General features: G+C 42.7%; 2 protein-coding genes across 6 annotated transcripts in view; both read right to left on the reverse strand.

Annotated features, from left to right (window-relative positions):
* The window catches only part of upf3a (UPF3A regulator of nonsense mediated mRNA decay), a 44,466-nt gene extending 43,811 nt beyond the window's left edge, over positions 1–655 (reverse strand). For 4 of the 5 annotated variants that reach the window (XM_023981692.3, XM_023981693.3, XM_023981691.2 and 1 more), the window contains exon 1: positions 433–654. In XM_023981692.3, coding sequence (XP_023837460.1) covers positions 433–573 — 141 coding nt within the window. In that variant the 5' untranslated portion in view covers positions 574–654. Of the gene's footprint in view, positions 1–432 lie in introns of all 5 variants that reach the window. The other variant, XM_023981690.3, reaches the window with a different exon arrangement.
* Positions 656–3,969: 3,314 nt separating this feature from the next.
* The window catches only part of LOC111959659 (cell division cycle protein 16 homolog), a 30,390-nt gene continuing 14,704 nt past the window's right edge, over positions 3,970–19,655 (reverse strand). Inside the window, exons 8-18 of the mRNA XM_023981390.2 lie at positions 19,090–19,223; positions 17,912–17,991; positions 17,732–17,781; positions 17,332–17,405; positions 15,538–15,663; positions 14,865–15,017; positions 12,062–12,125; positions 10,077–10,138; positions 8,897–9,032; positions 8,628–8,736; positions 3,970–4,841 (exon numbers count right to left, since the gene is read on the reverse strand). Coding sequence (XP_023837158.1) covers positions 4,582–4,841; positions 8,628–8,736; positions 8,897–9,032; positions 10,077–10,138; positions 12,062–12,125; positions 14,865–15,017; positions 15,538–15,663; positions 17,332–17,405; positions 17,732–17,781; positions 17,912–17,991; positions 19,090–19,223 — 1,248 coding nt within the window. The 3' untranslated portion in view covers positions 3,970–4,581. The remainder of the gene's footprint in view (positions 4,842–8,627; positions 8,737–8,896; positions 9,033–10,076; positions 10,139–12,061; positions 12,126–14,864; positions 15,018–15,537; positions 15,664–17,331; positions 17,406–17,731; positions 17,782–17,911; positions 17,992–19,089; positions 19,224–19,655) is intronic.

Genomic DNA, 19,655 nt, shown 5'->3' on the forward strand with positions numbered 1-19,655 from the left:
AGGTTGTTTTACGACATAATGACGACATGTTGATATCTAGTAATAATCAAATTCCGTTGCCTTTGACAGGTAGGCCCAAATACAGTCAACAAAACACAAGTGTGCGCTTGTTTACAGGCGCTGGTCATTGAATTTAATCTTTGGGCACCGGTGCACAGCCTACTTTTGCGTTTTTATCAACATAGCATAAGCTACAGTAAATAGCTTTACATGCATACACCTACGATAGTATTATAGCTTTATTGCTGTGCACAAACAAGCATACGACATCAGATCTGTTGTTGACATACAGTATATTGAATGCGCCTGTCAATGCAGATCGTTGCATGGCTACGCATCATCCTCGCGTTCGCTGTCTGTGGTGCTGATTATCTTGCTCCTCATATTTGCGATCGATAGCAATAACAAACCCGCCATCAGGGGTCTGCCTACCTTAGTAAAGACCTCCTTCTTCTCTTCTTTCTGCTTTGAGTTAACGGAGACGGCGTCCTGTCCTCTCGGAATATCTCGGACTTGTATTTCGACGACACTTTCCTCCCTGCCTCCGGTCATTTGGTCCTTTTCAGACCTCATCTTTCTCCCTATCCTGTGGAAGTCATTTTCTCCTCGCGAGAGTTCCAAGCTGAAGAGTTCTGCAAGAGCTGGTGCTGCTGTGTTTATGCGGTGCGCTATCTTCTCGTTAATCACAAACCATTCACGCAAATTATTTACGTATGTATTGCGTAAAAAAAAGGCMTATTGGAAAACACCTTGTTCATATAATAAGGACGACCTGTCCCAAAAGAAACAAAATGATTGGGTGCAATTAATTCGGCTACAATAGTTGATCATTAAACAGTCTACAGGTCTGAGCTGCGAATAGGCGTATATTATGTTGTTAGGCTGGTCGGTGGTGTGCTGATTAGTGAGAGAGTAGTGTATCTAGCCTTATAAAACCGCCACAACAGAAGTTAAAGGCCCATTGCAGTCAAAAACGTGATTACCTGTGTTTTATGTATATTTCCAAAYTATGAGGTTGAAATTGTGAAATTGATGATAAGGCCATTTTAGTGTACGAGCTATTTGAAAAGACCACCTGAAATTTCAGCCTGTTTTGGTGGGTTGGCAGCCTGGTTTCATAGACTAGACCTAACATAGTAAATGTAAATCTGGGACGCACAAATTAGTATGATATGTAACCATACCAAATGTAACATAAAACCGATTACTTAAGGCAAACAGAAAGTAGGGTCGTTGGTCTGGGTGAGTGTATAACACAAACGTCTAGCAACCCAAATGTTGYGTGGTCAAATCTCATCACGGAACACTTTTAGCAACTACTTACTACCTTTTAGCTATTTGCCAAATACTTAGCATGTTAGCTAACCCTTCCCCTACCCCTAACCTTAAACCCTAACCTAGCTAACATTAGCCACCTAGCTAACGTTAGCATTATCCACCTAGCTAACATCAGACACAACAAATTGTAATTCGTAACATATCATACGAATTGTAAGGTATCATACGACATGGATGGATATAAACAAATGAATAATTACAATACGAAACATATCATACTAAGTTTACCCGAGTCCAGGTTGGGGATGGAGTTTTGACCTCCCAGTAGTTTACGGTCTGGCCTCACCAGGCAGTAAATTAGTTAATAGACCAAACCTATTTGCCAATAACAGATCGTTTTCAGGTTTCCCTCTCCCAGACAGTCCTAGCAAAATTATTGCTTGATACATTGCTCTTGCTAAGAAGCTATTTGTTTCTTTTAGAACATTTTGATAGTTTTCAATTACAGTAAGGGACTTAATTTTTACCCAGAAATTATTTGATATTGAAGTAAAAACAGCTACATTTGGGCCTTTAATAAAGTGTTTTAAGAAATGCTGTGTCCTTTCGAGACATTCCTGGCAATGAAGGATAACTTCAGTGACATTCATAAGGGAAATCAACATTCTCAAAGTTCTTCAGAAACTACTTTTCTTAAAGAATTGGACCTCAGTGCACCAGCCATGCACTTAATTTTGCTTGCAGAGTTCTATAGTATAGACGCAAATCTGTCTCCGCAGATTGTCCGTCACCTCTAGCCGCATGTGGGAGTCTCATCCCCGTCAGAGTCGCTGTCTCTCTCGCTGCAGCTTGGCTTGAGGATGGAGTGTGGCAGGCAGAGAGGGCTGGCGGTGGTTGCAGTGGTGAAAGTGCTCCACGCGTCCGGGCTGGAAGGCTGGCTTATAGATCGCCCATAGCTGTCACGGTACGGAACTGCGTATAAAGGAGATTAACAGTAATCACCATAGCAAAGTGACCACTCACAGGTGTCTGCACTGGCAATTAATTTACATTCATGTGTCCTAGCCTTTTAACTGGATTTTATTTGAGCTACTAATACCATAACACATTAGCCTAAACACGATATATTTTAAGACACCAATAAATTACAATTAACAATGCTGCAATACAAAATAGGGTGCATTATGCCCTTACAATGCTCTTTAAGTACTTTGAGATACCATGAGAAGCATCAACATGTGACTGGTGGCTACTTATAGTATATTGCCCCCCGTTACATATACTCTATTTCCCCAAACCTTCAGATAAAGTCATTGAGTGACAATCCTCTCTCACCACTGAGGAAGGTCTGTTTGCCGCTGCTGGTCTCCACACAGAGCTGAGGCGAGGGTCTCTCTGGGGTAGACACGGAACTCTTGAGACTGGGGACGAAGGTGGAGCAGGTGTCCAAATCCCGACACACCCTCTCCTGGGTGTAGGTGATGGAGGACTTAGACGGCGTGCAGCCCATCACTACCCCGGCTTGCTGCTGCTATACTCCATGAGGAAAAGAGCACTCACTGCATGTGTTCTGCTGAGAGACTGAGTGGGGGAGGAGAGAGGGTGAAAGAGAGAGAGGGAGGCTAGTAGAGTGGAGTGGGTGAGTGTTATAGGTGTGTCTGTGTGTGAGAGGGGATAGAGAGAGGGATACGTGGAGTAGTTGAGAGTGAGGACTCTGGTGGTTGTCAGGGGCGCAGCTAGAATCCTTGCTTTAGTCGTCAGGAAGACGATCGAGGGGAGTAGTAGCCAGCCCTCATTTGAAGCAGCACAAGGAGAAATATCATACATTAAACATCACCCCTCCCTTCCATCTGACCTTTAAAGTGTGTGTGTGTGTGTGTGTGTGTGTTTGACATTTTGCCTTGGTTCTCCAAAAAGACTGTGACACAAAGACCCCCAAAACATGCTTTTCTCGATTACATGGCTGTGTGAGTAGGCTTGAGCACTATATCCTGACAGCTCTTGAGATGTAAAACAAACACACTGAGCATTACTTTCGTCGATGGTGAGGACACACAAGATGTGGAGGAAGTGGTTAAGTAGGGACCAAATAAGGGCATGGTGCGCTTATCACTGACAATCATTGGGCTTGGCTGCTTGAAATGAATGGGAAAAAATGACTGCCCACTTGTTTATCGACCAAGATCATTACTTGGAACAGGAACCATTGATTTAGTTTCTATTCGATTCCATTATGCATTCGTCTCTGTCCGAGCTTCTGTTGTTTGTGCGTCTCTGCGGAACTCCCATCAACCATTATTTATGAAGTTCAAGGGGGCTGTGCATAATGTGTAGTGCGTTGACTTCCAATGAGATTGAGTTTCTACCATCAAATTGATGTAGCCATGTAGGTGTTGCGTAATTACACAATATGGATAACGCAAATAGGTTGACACAATGTACTGTATAATTACCGTATCAATAACACTAGGGGAAGATTAAAATTCTGGGGTCTGTTGACAAACCTCACCTCTCAATGCTTTGTATTTTCATGACTGACATACCTGAGTGTTATTACGGAAGTATTTTTGTTTCTGAATTTAACAGTGAAGGGACAATTGATAACATGAGATCATCTCCCCGTCAACGCTCTYGATTATTACTACCAAGAGACAAAGCTTGCCAGGATTACAATGAACACAGAAATTAATATAAAAAGATAAAATGTATGGTTTATTGTAAGAATTACCAATAATATTTTCATCAAAAAGTTCTGGCATTCAGACAGTTTTCTTTATTCAAGGTAAAAATCCACAGGTAAGCGTCCCACATGTTCCTGCTAGGAGGCAGGGATATGGGACACAGAGTCAGTTAGAGCTCAAAAGGTGTTGCTTGACTGAACGGAATGAATGCAGCAGCATCCGAGGACAAATGTCTCTGCTTTCCCCACTTCTTCAAACTACCCACCTGAGCCTCTATTCCAAACCAAATCACTCACCCCACATCCCTGGGCCCTTGTCAACTTCCCCTTGGGAATCTGAAAATAGTGGATTACTGGGAGCAATATTAATTCAGGCGCAACATTTTTATTTTACTATATGGTAGAAAACCAATTGGAATAGAGCTCAAACTTATGCTAAAAGCTCTGCCTTACATTCTATTATGCTATATCCAGGTTGTTTCCCACCGCTTAAGCTACACCAATCCAATCATTTCAAATCCCAAAGAGGGGAAGTCGACAAGAAACCTAAAGATAAGTGCCAAAGGACTGGTTTGGAATTGGTCCCACAACTGGTCACGACGACGATCATGTCATCAGTGACATTACGTGCTGGTGTCCGACATCGAGGTCTCAAGCATCATGTCGCTCTCGTACATGTCACATTCCAGGGGCAGCGAGCGCCGTAGGGGCGTGTCCAACGAGRCCTTGTCCTGATTGGACGGCAACGTCTCTAGGACCACGATGCCGCTCTCCTCCAGAAGTGGCGTGGCTCGAGCGTCACTGGGTTCCGTTGACATGTTCAGCATCTTCATCAACACCGGCGTGCTCAGCGTCCCACGGACCTTGTCCTTTATGTCCGTCCCTGAAAGACACATTACCATTAAAATGCTGAATTGTACCAGTGTTCAAGTCTTAGCTACCTCATTCTTATAGTCGGTCTGTGAAGAACTCCCTGCTCCCTCAGTCATCAGCTGTGGCATCGCATTGGTGAAAGTCTGCGCACACACACAAAATGCTCTCTATACTTCAGATTCCAGCGCAGCTACACTACAGCACCTTTCGAACATTATCCAGTGTTCTTTCCCTATATTTTGAAGTCGTGTGCGTTTATGAAAACACAAGTATTTCTTCTATATGTCATAATATCTGACCGTATTATGGCGATTGTATATATATCACCAGTTATCCCAAGTTAAAACTCCCTGCAACCTTCCATCATGTGCTAGCTTGCCTTGATCATTTATAATTGTTAGCCATATTCTAGCTAAACTGTATGATCAAAAAGTATGTAGACAACTGCTTGTCGAACATCTCAATCCAAAACCATGTGTATTAGTGTGGAGTTGGTCCCCCCCTTTGCTGCTATAACAGCCTCCACTTTTCTGGGAAGGCTTTTCCACTAGATGTTGGAATATTGCTGCGGGGACTTGCCTCCAATCAGCCACAAGAGCATTAGTGAGGTTTTGGGTGATTAGGCCTGGCTCGCAGTGGCGTTCCAATTCATCCCAAATGTGTTCAATGGGGTTGAGGTCAGGGCTCTGTGCMGGCCAGTCAAGTACTTCCACACCGATCTCGACAACCCATTTCTGTTTGGACCTCGCCTTGTGCACGGGGGCATTGTCATGCTGAAACAGGAAAGGGCCTTCCCCAAACTGTTGCCAAAARGTTGGAAGGACAGAATCGTATATAATGTCATTGTATGCGGTAGYGTTAAGATTTCCCGTCACTGGAACTAAGGGGCCTAGCCCGAACCATGAAAAACCTCCACAAATCATTATTCCTCCCCCACAAAACATTACAGTTGGCACTATGCATTGGGGCATCCACCAAACCCAGATTCGTCCATTGGACTGCTAGATGGTGAAGCATGATTTATCACACCAGACAACGCGTTGCCACTGCTCCAGAGTTCAATGGCGGCGCACTTTACGCCACTCCAGCCGATGCTTTGAATTGCGCATGGTGATCTTAGCCTTGTGTGCGGTTGCTCAGCCATGCAAACCCATTCCATAAAGCTCCCAACGAACAGCTATTGTGCTGACATTGCTTCCAGAGGCTGTTTGGAACTAGTAGTGAGTATTGCAACCGAGGAGACACTTAAAAATATTTTACACACTATGCGCTCGGTGGTCTTGTTCTGTGAGCTTGTGTGGCCTACCACGTCGCGGCTGAGCTGTTTTTGCTCCTAGACAATTCCCCATCACAATAACAGCACTTACAGTTGACCGGGGCAGCTCTAGCAAGGCAGAAATTTGACAAACTAAGTTGGCATCCTATGACGGTAACGCATTGAAAGTCACTGAGCTCCATCCTACCGACAATGTTTGTCTATGGAGATATCATGGCTGTGTGCTCGATTTTATACACCTGTCAGCAACGGGTTTGGCTGAAATAGCCAAATCCAAAATTTGAAGGAGTGTCCATACTTTTATATATATATATATAGTGTAAATGTTACAAAGTTGTATTCCTCTAGCTCCGCGTTTTCCAGCACCTTCATGGATGTCAGCCATACAGAGCTGTTACTAATGACTGTATATAAACTCAGCAAAAAAGAAATGTCCCTTTTTCTGGACCCTGTCTTTCAAAGATAATTAGTAAAAATCCAAATATCTTCATTGTAAAGAGTTTAAACACTGTTTCCCATGCTTGTTCAATGAACCATAAACAATTAATGAACATGCACCTGTGGAACGGTCGTTAAGACACTAACAGCTTAGAGGTCACAGTTATGAAACCTTTGGACACTAAAAAGAGGCCTTTCTACTGACTCGGAAAAACACCAAAAGAAAAATGCCCAGGGTCCGTGCTCATCTGGGTGAACATGCCTTAGGCATGCTGCAAGGAGGCATGAGGACTGCAGATGTGGCCAGGGCAATAAATTGCAATGTCCGTACTGTGAGATGCCTAAGACAGGGAGACAGGACGGACAGCTGACCATCCTCGCAGTGGAAGACCACGTGTAACAACACCTGCACAGGAACGGTACATCCGAACATCACACCTGTGGGACAGGTACAGGATGGCAACAACAACTGCCTGAGTTACATAGGAACGCACAATCCCTCCATCAGTGCTCAGACTGTCCACAATAGGTTGAGAGAGGCTGGACTGAGGGCTTGTAGGCCTGTTGTAAGGCAGGTCCTCATCAGACATCACCGGCAACGTCGCCTATGGGCACAAACCCACCATCACTGGACCAGACAAGACTGGCAAAAAGTGCTCTTCACTGGCGAGTCGAGGGGTGATGGTCGGATTCGCGTTTATCGTCGAAGGAATGAGCGTTACGCCGAGGCCTGTACTCTGGAGCGGGATCGATTTGGAGGTGGAGGGTCCGTCATGGTCTGGGGCGGTGTGTCACAGCATGATCGGACTGAGCTTGTTGTCATTGCAGTCAATCTCAATGCTGTGCGTTACAGGGAAGACATCCTCCTCCCTCATGTGGTACCCTTCCTGCAGGCTCATCCTGACATGACCCTCCAGCATGACAATGCCACCAGCCATATTGTTCGTTCTGTGCGTGACAGGAATGTTCTGCCATGGCCAGCGAAGAGCCCGGATATCAATCCCATTGAGCACGTCTGGGACCTGTTGGATCGGAGGGTGAGGGCTAGGGCCATTCCCCCCAGAAATGTCCGGACACTTGCAGATGCCTTGGTGGAAGAGTGGGATAACATCTCACATGAGGAGATGCACTGCAGTACTTAATGCACCTGGTGGCCACACCAGATACTGACTGTTACTTTTGATTTTGACCCCCCCTTTGTTCAGGGACACATTATTCCATGTCTGTGGAACTTGTTCAGTTTATGTCTCAGTTGTTGAATCTTGTTATGTTCATACAAATATTTACATGTTAAGTTTGCTGAAAATAAACGCAGTTGACAGAGGAAGTTTCTTTTTCTGAGTTTATAATAACCATGATATCAAAGTAAACTTGGAGTCACGTGATGATATGGTGCGTTCCTCCCACTACGACTCAGGAAAGCATGCAGGTTATTTGGCTACAGATTCAATTAGTTATGATGAACTTCACAGGGTGGCGAAAGTGCACGGTGGGGACCGTGATGCTCCTTTCCAAATAAATATYGAGGTTCTTCTTCTGGTGACATTATGCTCGTCTGCCGTTTGGCAAAAATAATCTCTCTTTTGTTCATAATAATCTCATCATTTAGGCTATACCCGCACTGTATCTGCGAGCTGTTGGCTAGATCCCACGTGCCAATACGCTATATAACGCAACATTTTTTGTGAAAAAAATGTGATGGAAATCCATTAACTACATGGGTATTTCACCACAAAAGTAATTTTATGTGCACTACATCAGGCACAGCCTTTTATGAAAACATCTATGGTTTGAAAAATGCATGTAGATTTTACAATATCCACACGAAAATCTGTTCGCCAATTGGATATTAAACCAGCTATAGTGTGGAAATATCACATTTTTAGCTGCACTGCCCCTTTTACACATGTAATTCACCAGCAAGGCACACGCCAGCAACTAGACTAGGAAAAAGCAAAACAGAAAACAGAAAATCAACAGTTGCCTTGTATCAAGTCTGATGTTCATTGTTAAAAATATAACAAATACTATWATTTTTTTGATTGTATATGTGTTCTAACATGGGTGGCAAAGTAGTTTTACCCATGTAGGAAGTTTGACCTATGTAGGCATCCGTGTCTCCAATGTACATCTCAATGCAGTGGCCGAGCATAGTCACAGAAAACGTGTCATCTCTTTTAAGACCGAGTGCCTGTCAGGAAGAAGCAGAACTCAATTGTTGTAATGACATACAAAAAATGAATAGCAATATTTATTCAACTAATCACATGGTCATGTCAATGGATCCATGTCAATGGATTTAACATTTAAATAAAGGGACAAAAAACACCCAAAAACGGAATAACCAGTACCGTGTGAAAGTAGTCGATGGCGCTCTCGAAGTCTCCCATGAGGCTGTGCACATATCCAATGACCGAGTAGGTTGAGGCGTGCTGAGGGATGAGAACCAGGGCCTGCCGGTGGTACTCCAACGCCTGGTCATACTTCCTATCGGAGGACAGAACAAAACAACCAAATCAGACAGTTCTCCCAGAGCCAATCTAGAGCTCTGCCTGGTCTGGGTGTGTTCCACGGGATGTTGGTGGCACCTTAATTGTGGCAGATGGGCTCCAGGTAATGGCTGGAGCAGAATAGGTGGAACCATGTGTTTGATAGCGTTCCAGACATTATTATGAGCCGTTCCTCCCCTCAGCAGCCCCCTGTGGTGTGTTCAAAGATCCAAAAACTTCCTCCCTTAGACATGTGTCCAAATAGTAGTAGTTTTCAAATTCACCACATCGGAAAACACCCCATCATGTTTTGTACAAATCAAATACTGAACCATGTGTATGTCATTCGCAGGGGTTTGACTTAAACTGATTCAATCAATTGGTCAGTACACACAGCAGTTCAGTTAAGAAGCCTTTATTAAAATAAAAACAAAAAAACAAGGTGCAGATTACCAAAGATTGCCCTTTACATAAAAAGTACCCAAACCTTTTCAAAACCTCCACTTGTACCGCAAAGCCTCTCTCTAGATCTGCTGAGTGGCTCCTACGCATTATTCATGAACAGATCTGTGCATGAATACTCAATTAGAGACCTACTTGTACAGAAGGACTGGGGAGAGCAAGTGCGTCTCTCTGAAAATAGTCAGAGAGAGAGAGGTCCTATCATCGCCTCAGGCGCTCCACCTGAAATATCACTCAGGTTAATTTTGGATCCCTGTCCTTTAATGTGGTACCTGGAAGACAATAGATAAATGCCTGCCTCCCCATCCCATAAGTGTGATGAGAACAAGGAAATTACAACGATGGCGTCATAGGAGAAATAGAGATATGCCAGTCAGAACTTCCATTCTGTTCAGTTCCATCACCTCAAAATGTGTATGTCACAAAGCCAGCTATAAATATTATGGATTAGCTAAAGCTAGCTAGCTTCAGTTAGCTCCACATTTCAGCTCAGGCTTCATCCATATCACAAAAGGTGGATATCTAACCAACACCTTCCACATGTTGCACATGGACAACACCCAGGAGGATTCGTACTCACTTCAGTTTTCGACAAACGTGACCCAGGTTGTTCAGGAGAGGCTCCCACTTGTCCACGGTCACCTGATAAAAATAAAAAAAAGCTTAAAATCATGGCAAAAAAAGGAATGATTGCATTGAACATAACTCTTCAAATGAATCTTACAACTCAACGATACAGGCTGCCAGTTCTTAACCCTCATACTATCGACTGGTAACCAAACGGTGGTTTATTCAATTCCTAAAATTGACCTAGTTATTAACAAATCTAAATAATATGTTTCTGTATCAATATAGACTTTTTAAATATTCAAGACCTTTAGGGTCATTTTGTCCCATGTCCCCCCCCCAAAAAAATAAATAATAGAAATCGGACTATAGTAATGACACAGATATTATTTGAATCTAGGTTTCTCCGGAGACATAATAACAAGATATAACCCCATAGCACTAATCTGAAAACACATCTTTATTTGAATCCAGGATTCTCTGGGGACTAAATAATATATCCATACCACCAGAGGGTGAAAGGGGACCTGTATACGTGATTTTGACTAGATCGACAGAACACCTGCAGATAATGCACCTTATGTAACCTAGTKGTTAGTGTTGGAATAGTAACCGAAAGGTTGCAAGATCGAATCCCCGAGCTGACAAGGTAAAAATCTGTCATTCTGCCCCTGAACAAGGCAGTTAACCCACTGTTCCTAGGCAGTCATTGAAAATAAAAATGTGTTCTTAATAAATGTACGCCTATGGTTATAAGTATAACCATGAACAAAATTCTATTTTACCTTGAAAGTAAGTGTCAGTACTAAAAATACTTGGTAGAACTAATACAGAAACCAGCTACATGAACACAGTGCTCAAATCATGTGTATTCTAAAAATTTGAACCTTTATTTAACTAGGCAAGTCCKTTAAGAACAAATTCATATTTACAATGACAGCCTACCACGGCCAAACCCTCCCCTAAACCAGACGACGCTGGGCCAATTGTGCGCCGCCCTATGGGACTCCCGATCATGGCCGGTTGTGGTACAGCCCGGGATCKAACCAGGGTCTGTAGTGAAGCCTCTAGCACTGAGATGCAGTGCCTTAGAGCGCTGCGCCACTCGGGAGCCACAAAATAAAATACCTTTATTAGCATGTAACTTGTACTTGCCAACCTTCCTTACCTATTAGAATTGATCCCTAACCTTTGCTCTCATCTCTCCTGTCCAGGTGCCATCTCCCTCTGTTGTACATAGGGCTGGAGTACGGCCTTACTAACAACTCTAAACTGAAGTTAAACTCTAAATATTATTTTTTGCATGGTCTCTATGCACACTCACAGGGCCCTGCACACTGACACTCCAACACAATCACTCCATCATTTGCTCACACACAAATATACTGACTACACACACACGCATACCCACTCACATTAAATCAGCATATACCTGCTACTCTGTTTATCATATATCCTGATGCCTCGTCACCTTATGCTTATACATATCTACCACTATCACTCCAATATCCCTGCACATTGTAAATATGGTACCGGAACTGACTGACCCTGTGTGTGTGTGTGTGTGTGTGTGGTATGCTTGCTTTCTCGTGTTAATTTTATTTCTAGTGTTTTTAGTATTACATTGTTATTGGGCATTTCACCATACTTGTACATGGGACATTACATTACTTAAAATGGGGAAAATGTATATTTTTGTTTTACAGACTATGCAAATGAACTGTAATTGTGCTAAAAGTCTTTTGGTAATTTTGATTCTCCAGAAAACTTTATTCTGATTAAAACAGTATAAGACATGTAGTAATGTTAACATTTTGATTGTTGCTTCCCCCCCCCCCCAAAATAGTTTCTTCTTGGGGTCAAAGTGAACCCAGTTGGTAGTCCATGCATGGAAAATGTTGTATGATCGTATGATTAAATATGATTAATGATTAAGAAGTCCCAAAACTTAAAAGATTGGAGCATGATACGTGGCACTCGATTGAAATGACCAGCTACCTCGTTCCCAATGGCTTTGATCTTGTTCATGGCATCCAGGAACAACTTCTCGGCTGTTTTCCAGCTGAAAAGGGAAGAATCGAAGACATTTCAGCAAAATCCACACATGAATAAATAAACAAAAATAAGGCAATAGTATCTTTCACGCGTCGTCGTGTCAGCCTGAACAGTACTGTGCTAGCTCAGATTGTCTTTTCAAATGGTCCTTTCCGGCACAGTTCCAGCAACTATGGTGGACACATTGCCAGGTACAGCTGTTGGATAATCTTTTCCCGACTAAATAGACAGGACCCACGTTTCTAGTCACAACCTAATCTCTGTTAACCCAGAAGTAAAATCATACGTAATTTGGTCAGCGGCGTCTGTAAGAGTTCGAAGTTCAGATTTCCGGCAAAGATGTCGTCGCGACCCTCACAAAAGGAAAAGTACTCAGCCAAATGTGTGCACGTGGAGGTATTCTAGTGTGTTACACATCATATTTCGGGTGCATGTGCGCGTACGTTTTCTCTGTGTGTGAGTAGAAATACACATTATCCCAGTATGTGTTCGGGCCAGGATGATACCAGTATCGCGACACTCGTTAGTATCGTGGCAAGGAAAAACAAGAAGCAAATTCTACTTCAGGAAAACAGCCCAATGTTACACATACAGCAGGTTTATAAAGGACTAAAGACATTGGTCTTTGTTTTTCATTTTTGCCATGGAAAAAATATTGCAATACTGGTATCATCTTAAGTTATGTCCCATGTAAAAGTATGGTGAAATGCCCAATAACAATGTAATTCTAAAAACACAAACACACGAGATATCAAATTAACACGAGAAAGCAAGCATACCACACACACACACACACACACACACACACACACACACACACACACACACACAGAGTCAGTCAGTTCCAGTACCATATTTACAATGTGAAGGGATATTGGAGTGATAGTGGTAGATATGTACAAGCATAGGGTGACGAGGCATCAGGATATACAGTTGAAGTCGGAAGTTCACATAAACCTTAGCCAAATACATTTAAAATCTGTTTCAAAATTCCTGACATTTAATCCTAGTAAAAACTCCATCTTAAGTCAGGTAGGATCACCACTTTATTTTAATAATGTGAAATGTCAGAATAATAAAGAGAATGATTTATTTCAGCTTTTATTTCTTTCATCACATCCCCAGTGGGTCAGCAGTTTACATACACTCAATTAGTATTTGGTAGCATTGCCTTTACATTGTTTAACTTGGGTCAAACATTTTGGGTAGCCTTCCACAAGCTTCCCACAATAAGTTGGGTGAATTGTGGCCCATTCCTCCTGACATAGCTGGTGTAACTGAGTCAGGTTTGTAAGCCTCCTTGCTCGCACACGCGTTTTCAGTTCTGCACACAAATTTTCTAGGTCAGGGCTTTGTGATGGCCACTCCAATACCTTGACTTCGTTGTCCTTAAGCCATTTTGCCACAACTTTGGATGTATGCTTGGGGTCATTGTTCATTTGGAAGACCCATTTGCAACCAAGCTTTAACTTCCTGACTGATGCCTTGAGACGTTGCTTGAAAATATCCACAATTTTCCGACCTCATGATGCCATCTATTTTGTGAAGTGCACCAGTCCCTCCTGCAGCAAAGCACCCCCACAACATGATGCTTCCACCCCCGTGCTTCACAGTTGGGATGGTGTTCTTCAGCTTGCAAGCCTCCCCCTCCAAACATAACAATGGTCATTGTGGCCAAACAGTTCCATTTTTGTGTCATCAGACCAGAGGACATTTCTCCAAAAAGTACGATCTTTGTCCCCATGTGCAGTTGCAAACCGTAGTCTGGCTTTTTTCTGCCAGTTTTGGAGCAGTGGCTTTTTCCTTGCTGAGCGGCCTTTCAGGTTATGTCAATATAGGACTTGTTTTACTGTGGATATAGATACAAAAGTATCTGCTTCCTCCACCATCTTCACAAGGTCCTTTGCTGTTGTTCTGTGATTGATTTGCACTTTTCGCACAAAAGTACGTTCATCTCTAGGAGACAAAACGCGTCTCATTCCTGAGCGGTATGACGGCTGCGTGGTCCCATGGTGTTTATACATGCGTACTATTGTTTGTACAGATGACCGTGGTACCTTCATGTGTTTGGAAATTGCTCCCAAGGACGAACCAGAATTGTAGAGGTCAACAATTTTTTTTATGAGGTCTTTGCTAATCTCCTTTTTGATTTTCCCATGATGTCAAGCAAAGAGGCAGTGAGTTTGAAGGTAGGCCTTGAAATACATCCACAGGTACACCTTCAATTGACTCAAATTATGTCAATTAGCTTAAAAGAAGCTTCTAAAGCCATGACATTTTCTGTAATTTTCCAAACTGTTTAAAGGCACAGTCAACTTAGTGTATGTAAACTTCTGACCCATTGTGATACAGTGAATTATAAGTGAAATAATCTGCCTGTAAACAATTGTTGGAAAAATGACTTGTGTCATGCACAAAGTAGATGACCTAACCGACTTGCCAAAACTATAGTTTGTTAACAAGAAATTTGTGGAGTGGTTGAAAAACGAGTTTTAATGACTCCAACCTAAGTGTATGTAAACTTCCGACTTCAACTGTATGATAAACAGAATAGCAGCAGCRTATATGCTGATTGGATGTGAGTGGGTATGTGTGTGTGTGTGTGTGTAGAGTCAGTATAAATGTATCTGCATATTATGAGTGTGAGCAAATGATGGAGTGATTGTTTGTGTTGGAGTGTCGGTGTGCAGGGCCCTGTGAGTGTGCGTAGAGACCATGCAAAAATAATATTATGCGTGTTACGCACTCTCCGTTCTGGAAGGCCACCACGGCCACCTCGTGCATGACAAAGGGGTCTTCTGGTGCGATGCTCAAGGCTTGGCTGAAGAAGCGCTCGGCCAGTTTAGAGTTGTTAGTAAGGCCGTACTCGAGCCCTATGTACAACAGAGGGAGATGGCACCTGGACAGGAGAGATGAGAGCAAAGGTTAGGGGTCAATTCTAATAGGTAAGGAAGGTTGGCAAGTACAAGTTACATGCAAATAAAGGTATTTTATTTTGTGGCTCCCGAGTGGCGCAGCGCTCTAAGGCACTGCATCTCAGTGCTAGAGGCTTCACTACAGACCCTGGTTCGATCCCGGGCTGTACCACAAGCGGCCATGATTGGGAGTCCCATAGGGCGGCGCACAATTTGCCCAGCGTCGTCTGGGTTAGGGGAGGGTTTGGCCGTGGTAAGCTGTCATTGTAAATATGAATTTGTTCTTAACGGACTTGCCTGGTTAAACATTTGTATTATTTGCATCAGTTTATGACACTGCACATTTCTCACTTTTTTCAATGACCAAGGCAGCCCTGTGTTTAGCCATTTTAGCAAGATGCCTTTGAACACACAACTTGTTCGCACACATCCTGTTCTGTGGATGTATCTGGGTGTCCATGTGAGCGTGTGGAAGGGGAGTCTGGGTTCAATAACAGTACATACCCCTTCATCAGTTGAGCAGCGGTGAAGTAAGCAGCCATGGCCTGGTCGTGTTCACTCTCCACCGCAAACGAGTGACCGTAGGCGATCCATGCCGGGCCGTACGTCCGCTCCAGAGTTGTTGCCTTGCTGCGGGAGACAGAATTAGGACGTTAGTGTAAATAAGAGATATTCTACTCAGTCATGGAAATAATGCAGAGTAAATATTATTATGAATATGTAAGTAATACAGTACCAGTCAAAAGTTGACACCTACTCATGCCAAGCTTTTTCTTATTTTTTTTATATTTTCTACATTGGCAGAATAACAGTGACGACATTACAACTATGGAATCATGTAGTAACCAAAAAAGTAACCACCCTTTGCCTTTATGACAGCTTCGCACACTTGGCATTCTCTCAACCAGCATAGTAAGGTAGTCACCTGGAATGTATTTCAAATAACAAGTGTGCCTTGTTAAAAGTTAATTTGTGGAATTTCTTTCCTTCTTAATAAGTTTGAGCCAATCAGTTGTGTTGTGACATGGTAGGGGTGGTATACAGAAGATAGTCCTATTTGGTAAAAGACGAAGTCCATATGATGGCAAGAACAGCTCAAATAAGCAAAGAGAAACGCCAGTCCATCAATACTTTACGACATGAAGGTTAGTCAATACGGAATGTTTCAAGAAATGTCACAAAAACCAAGCTCTATGATGGAACTGGCTCTCATGAGGACCGACACAGGAAAGAAGACCCAGAGTTAACTCTGGTGCAGAGGATAAGTTCATAAGAGTTACCAGCCTCAGAAATTGCAGCCCAAATAAATGCTTCAGAATTCAAGTAACAAACAACATCAACTGTTCTGAGGAGACTGCATGAAATCAGGCCTTCATGGTCAAATTGCTGCAAAGAATCCCCTACTAAAGGACACCAATAAGAGGAAGAGACTTGCTTGGGCCAAGAAACACGAGCAATGGACATTAGACCAGTGGAAATCTGACCTTTGGTCTGATGAGTCCAAATTTGAGACTTTTGGTTGCAACAGCCGTGTCTTTGTGGGACGCAGAGTAGGCGAACGGATGATCCCTGCATGTGAGGTTACCACCGTGAAGCATGGAGGAGGAGGTGTGATGGTGCTTTACTGGTGACACTGTCTGATTTATTTAGAATTCAAAGCACACTTAACCAGCATACGCCATCCCATCTGATTTGCGCTCAGTGGGACTATAATCTATTTATCAGGACAATGACCCAACACACCTCCAGGCTGTGTAAGGGCTATTTGACCAAGAAGGAGAATGATGGAGTGCTACATCAGATGACCTGGCCTCCACAATTACCCAGCCTCAACCCAATTGAGATGGTTAGGGATGAGTTGGACCGCAGAGTGCAGGAAAAGAAGCCAACAAGTTCTCAGCATATGTGGGAACTCCTTCAAGACTGTTGAAAAACCATTCCAGGTGAAGCTGGTTGAGAGAATGCCAAGAGTGTGCAAAGCTGTCATCAAGGCAAAGGGTGGCTACTTTGAAGAATCTCAAATATATGATTTGTTTAACAGTTTTTTGGTTACTACATGATTCCATATGTGTTATTTCATATTTTAATGTCTTCACTATTATTCTATAATGTAGAAAATAGTAAAAATAAAGAAAAACCATTGAATGAGTAGGTGTGTCCAAACTTTAGTCTGCAAAGTACTAAATACAGTACCAATGTGTAGATTTGATTCAGCAGCAAGTGAACCAATAAAAATATTTGGAATATCAACATCTGACTGATGAATATTGAATAGGCCTGGCAATAAGAACATGGTACCTGAGATATCTACGAGCGTGTTCATTTTTGTGACCGACCATAAGATAGTAGCATCCCACAGCAAACCAAGAGACCTGGATGAAAACAATGCTTACTATTTGGTTAGTGGTCAAATATTAAATGCATWAAAAAAAACATACTGTACCAATCAGAGCTTGGACATGTACAATGCCAAGATGCAAGTATAGAGGGGTATCACAGGAGGTTGTTGGCACCTTAATTGGGGAGGAGGGAAATGGCTGGTAGCAGGATGAGTGGAACGGTATTAAACACGTGGTTTCTAAGTGTTTGATGCCGCTCCAGCCATTATTATGAGCCGTCTTCCCCTCAGCAGCCTCCTGTGGCGGGTATACTCATAGCAGAGGAAAGTAGTGGTATATAAAGCAGGGGTTATACTTACTGGGTTGTTGGGATACAAGTCCACAAGCTTGTGTGAAAGGTAGAACAGTTCTGTCGGGGAATAAAGAGCAGAGAATCATGGTACATGTTTTTTCTCACCAAACAATTTACATGTACATTTTATCTTTCACGAGTATGCATGAATAAACACACTTAAAAAGGAGCGCATCAACCGTATTACCATTTGCTTTGCTGAGCTCCACCAGTGTTCCTATATGAACAGGTAAACAGTTGGCATGGAATGGGTCTTTCACCATCACCCTTGAAGAAACAAAACATAAGTATGCAACTTATACCCTTTTCACTGAGCTGAGAGAATAATATTCCAACAGACATGCACTGAGTGTACCACACATTAAGAACTCCTGTTCTTTCCATGACAGACTGACCAGGTGAAAGCCACGATCCCTTATTTAGGTCACTTGTTAAATCCACTTCAAATCAGTGCAGATGAAGGGGAGGAGACAAGTTAAAGAAGGGATTTTAAGCCTTGGGAAAATTGAGACGTGGATTGTGTGCGTGTGCATTTCAGAGGGTGAACGGACAAGACAAAAGATTGAAGTGCCTTTGAACGGGGTATGGTAGTAGTTGCCAGGTGCACCGTTTTGAGTCAAGAACTGCCACGCTGCTGGGTTTTCCACACTAAACAGTGTCCCGTGTGTATCAAGAATGGTGTAACACCCAAAGGACATCCAACCAAATTTGACAACTGTGGGAAGCAATGGAGTCAACATGGGCCAGCATCACTGTGGAACACTTGACACTTTGTAGAGTCCATGTCCCAACGAATTGAGGCTGTTCTGAGGGCAAAAGGGGGTGCAGCTTAATATTAGGAAGGTATAAGATCTTATGAACAAAAAAAAGGTTTGGCCGATTTAACATCTGCAGACTAGTCTGAAAGTAACCCATACCAACGAAGTGAAGTAGTTTTGTGCCAACAAAAATGTGTTAGATGTGTGTCCCCAAAAAATGTCATATCTCCTAAATATAGGACAGACATTTCAAAACCGTAAGTTTTTTTKGGGGGTCATTTATGAATGTGTTATTCAATGCTTCTATGGGCTATAGTAGTTAGGCCAAATTCAATATTTTATCAAATAATATATATATTTTTTATACCTGAAGGAGTCTTAAAATTCTAAATCAAATAGCTAAATGATCCTTGGTATGACCATCTTAAAACCATTCCATATATTAGCTTAGCTGTTGGGGGGGGGGGTACTTAGACTGAGGTAATAAACAAAAAAGGTTAGTTTTGCAGATTAACACCAGCAGCCTGCCAATAAATCTCAGAGGAGCCAGTCTATTTATTTCTAGTTAAAAGGCTAAGGTGGGCCAGCGATTAGTTATCAAACTTACATGGATGTGAGTTTGTAGCACATTTTGAAGTCACAGTTGTAATAATGCCTCTCTGCGATGGAGACCACCACATCCAAGTTGTCCTGGAGACCGTTGACCATCTCTGGGACCACCATATCACTAGGTTTGTTATACTGAGAGAAGGAAAGAGGAATGGATGGAGGGACAAAAAGGGTGGGAACATTTTAGGGTTCTGCTGTCATGGTTACTGGTTGACTGACAGGGCAGCTGTAGATGACCAATAGTAAAATAGGAGTACAGTGATCCCTCGCCACTTCGCGGTTCACTTATCGCGGATTCGCTATTTCGCGGATTTTCATAATGCATTTTCTTTTTTTTTTTGGTGCATTGTGCTCTGCATTCTGATTCGCTAAAAACTCACTCCCGCTTCTTGTATCAAAACATGCTACGAATTGTGCTATCATTTTGTCGTCTCRTGCAGTTATGTGTACGTACATAAAACAGCTTGGCAAATTTACATTAAGTTGGCCAAATTATCTTGTAATTTCGAACATCTCCTAAACCCATAATGTCGACGAAACGGCCTACACGTGAGTCACTGTATT

The sequence above is a fragment of the Salvelinus sp. IW2-2015 genome, linkage group LG36 (assembly GCF_002910315.2).
Source record: "Salvelinus sp. IW2-2015 linkage group LG36, ASM291031v2, whole genome shotgun sequence".
Lineage (NCBI taxonomy): Eukaryota > Metazoa > Chordata > Actinopteri > Salmoniformes > Salmonidae > Salvelinus > Salvelinus sp. IW2-2015.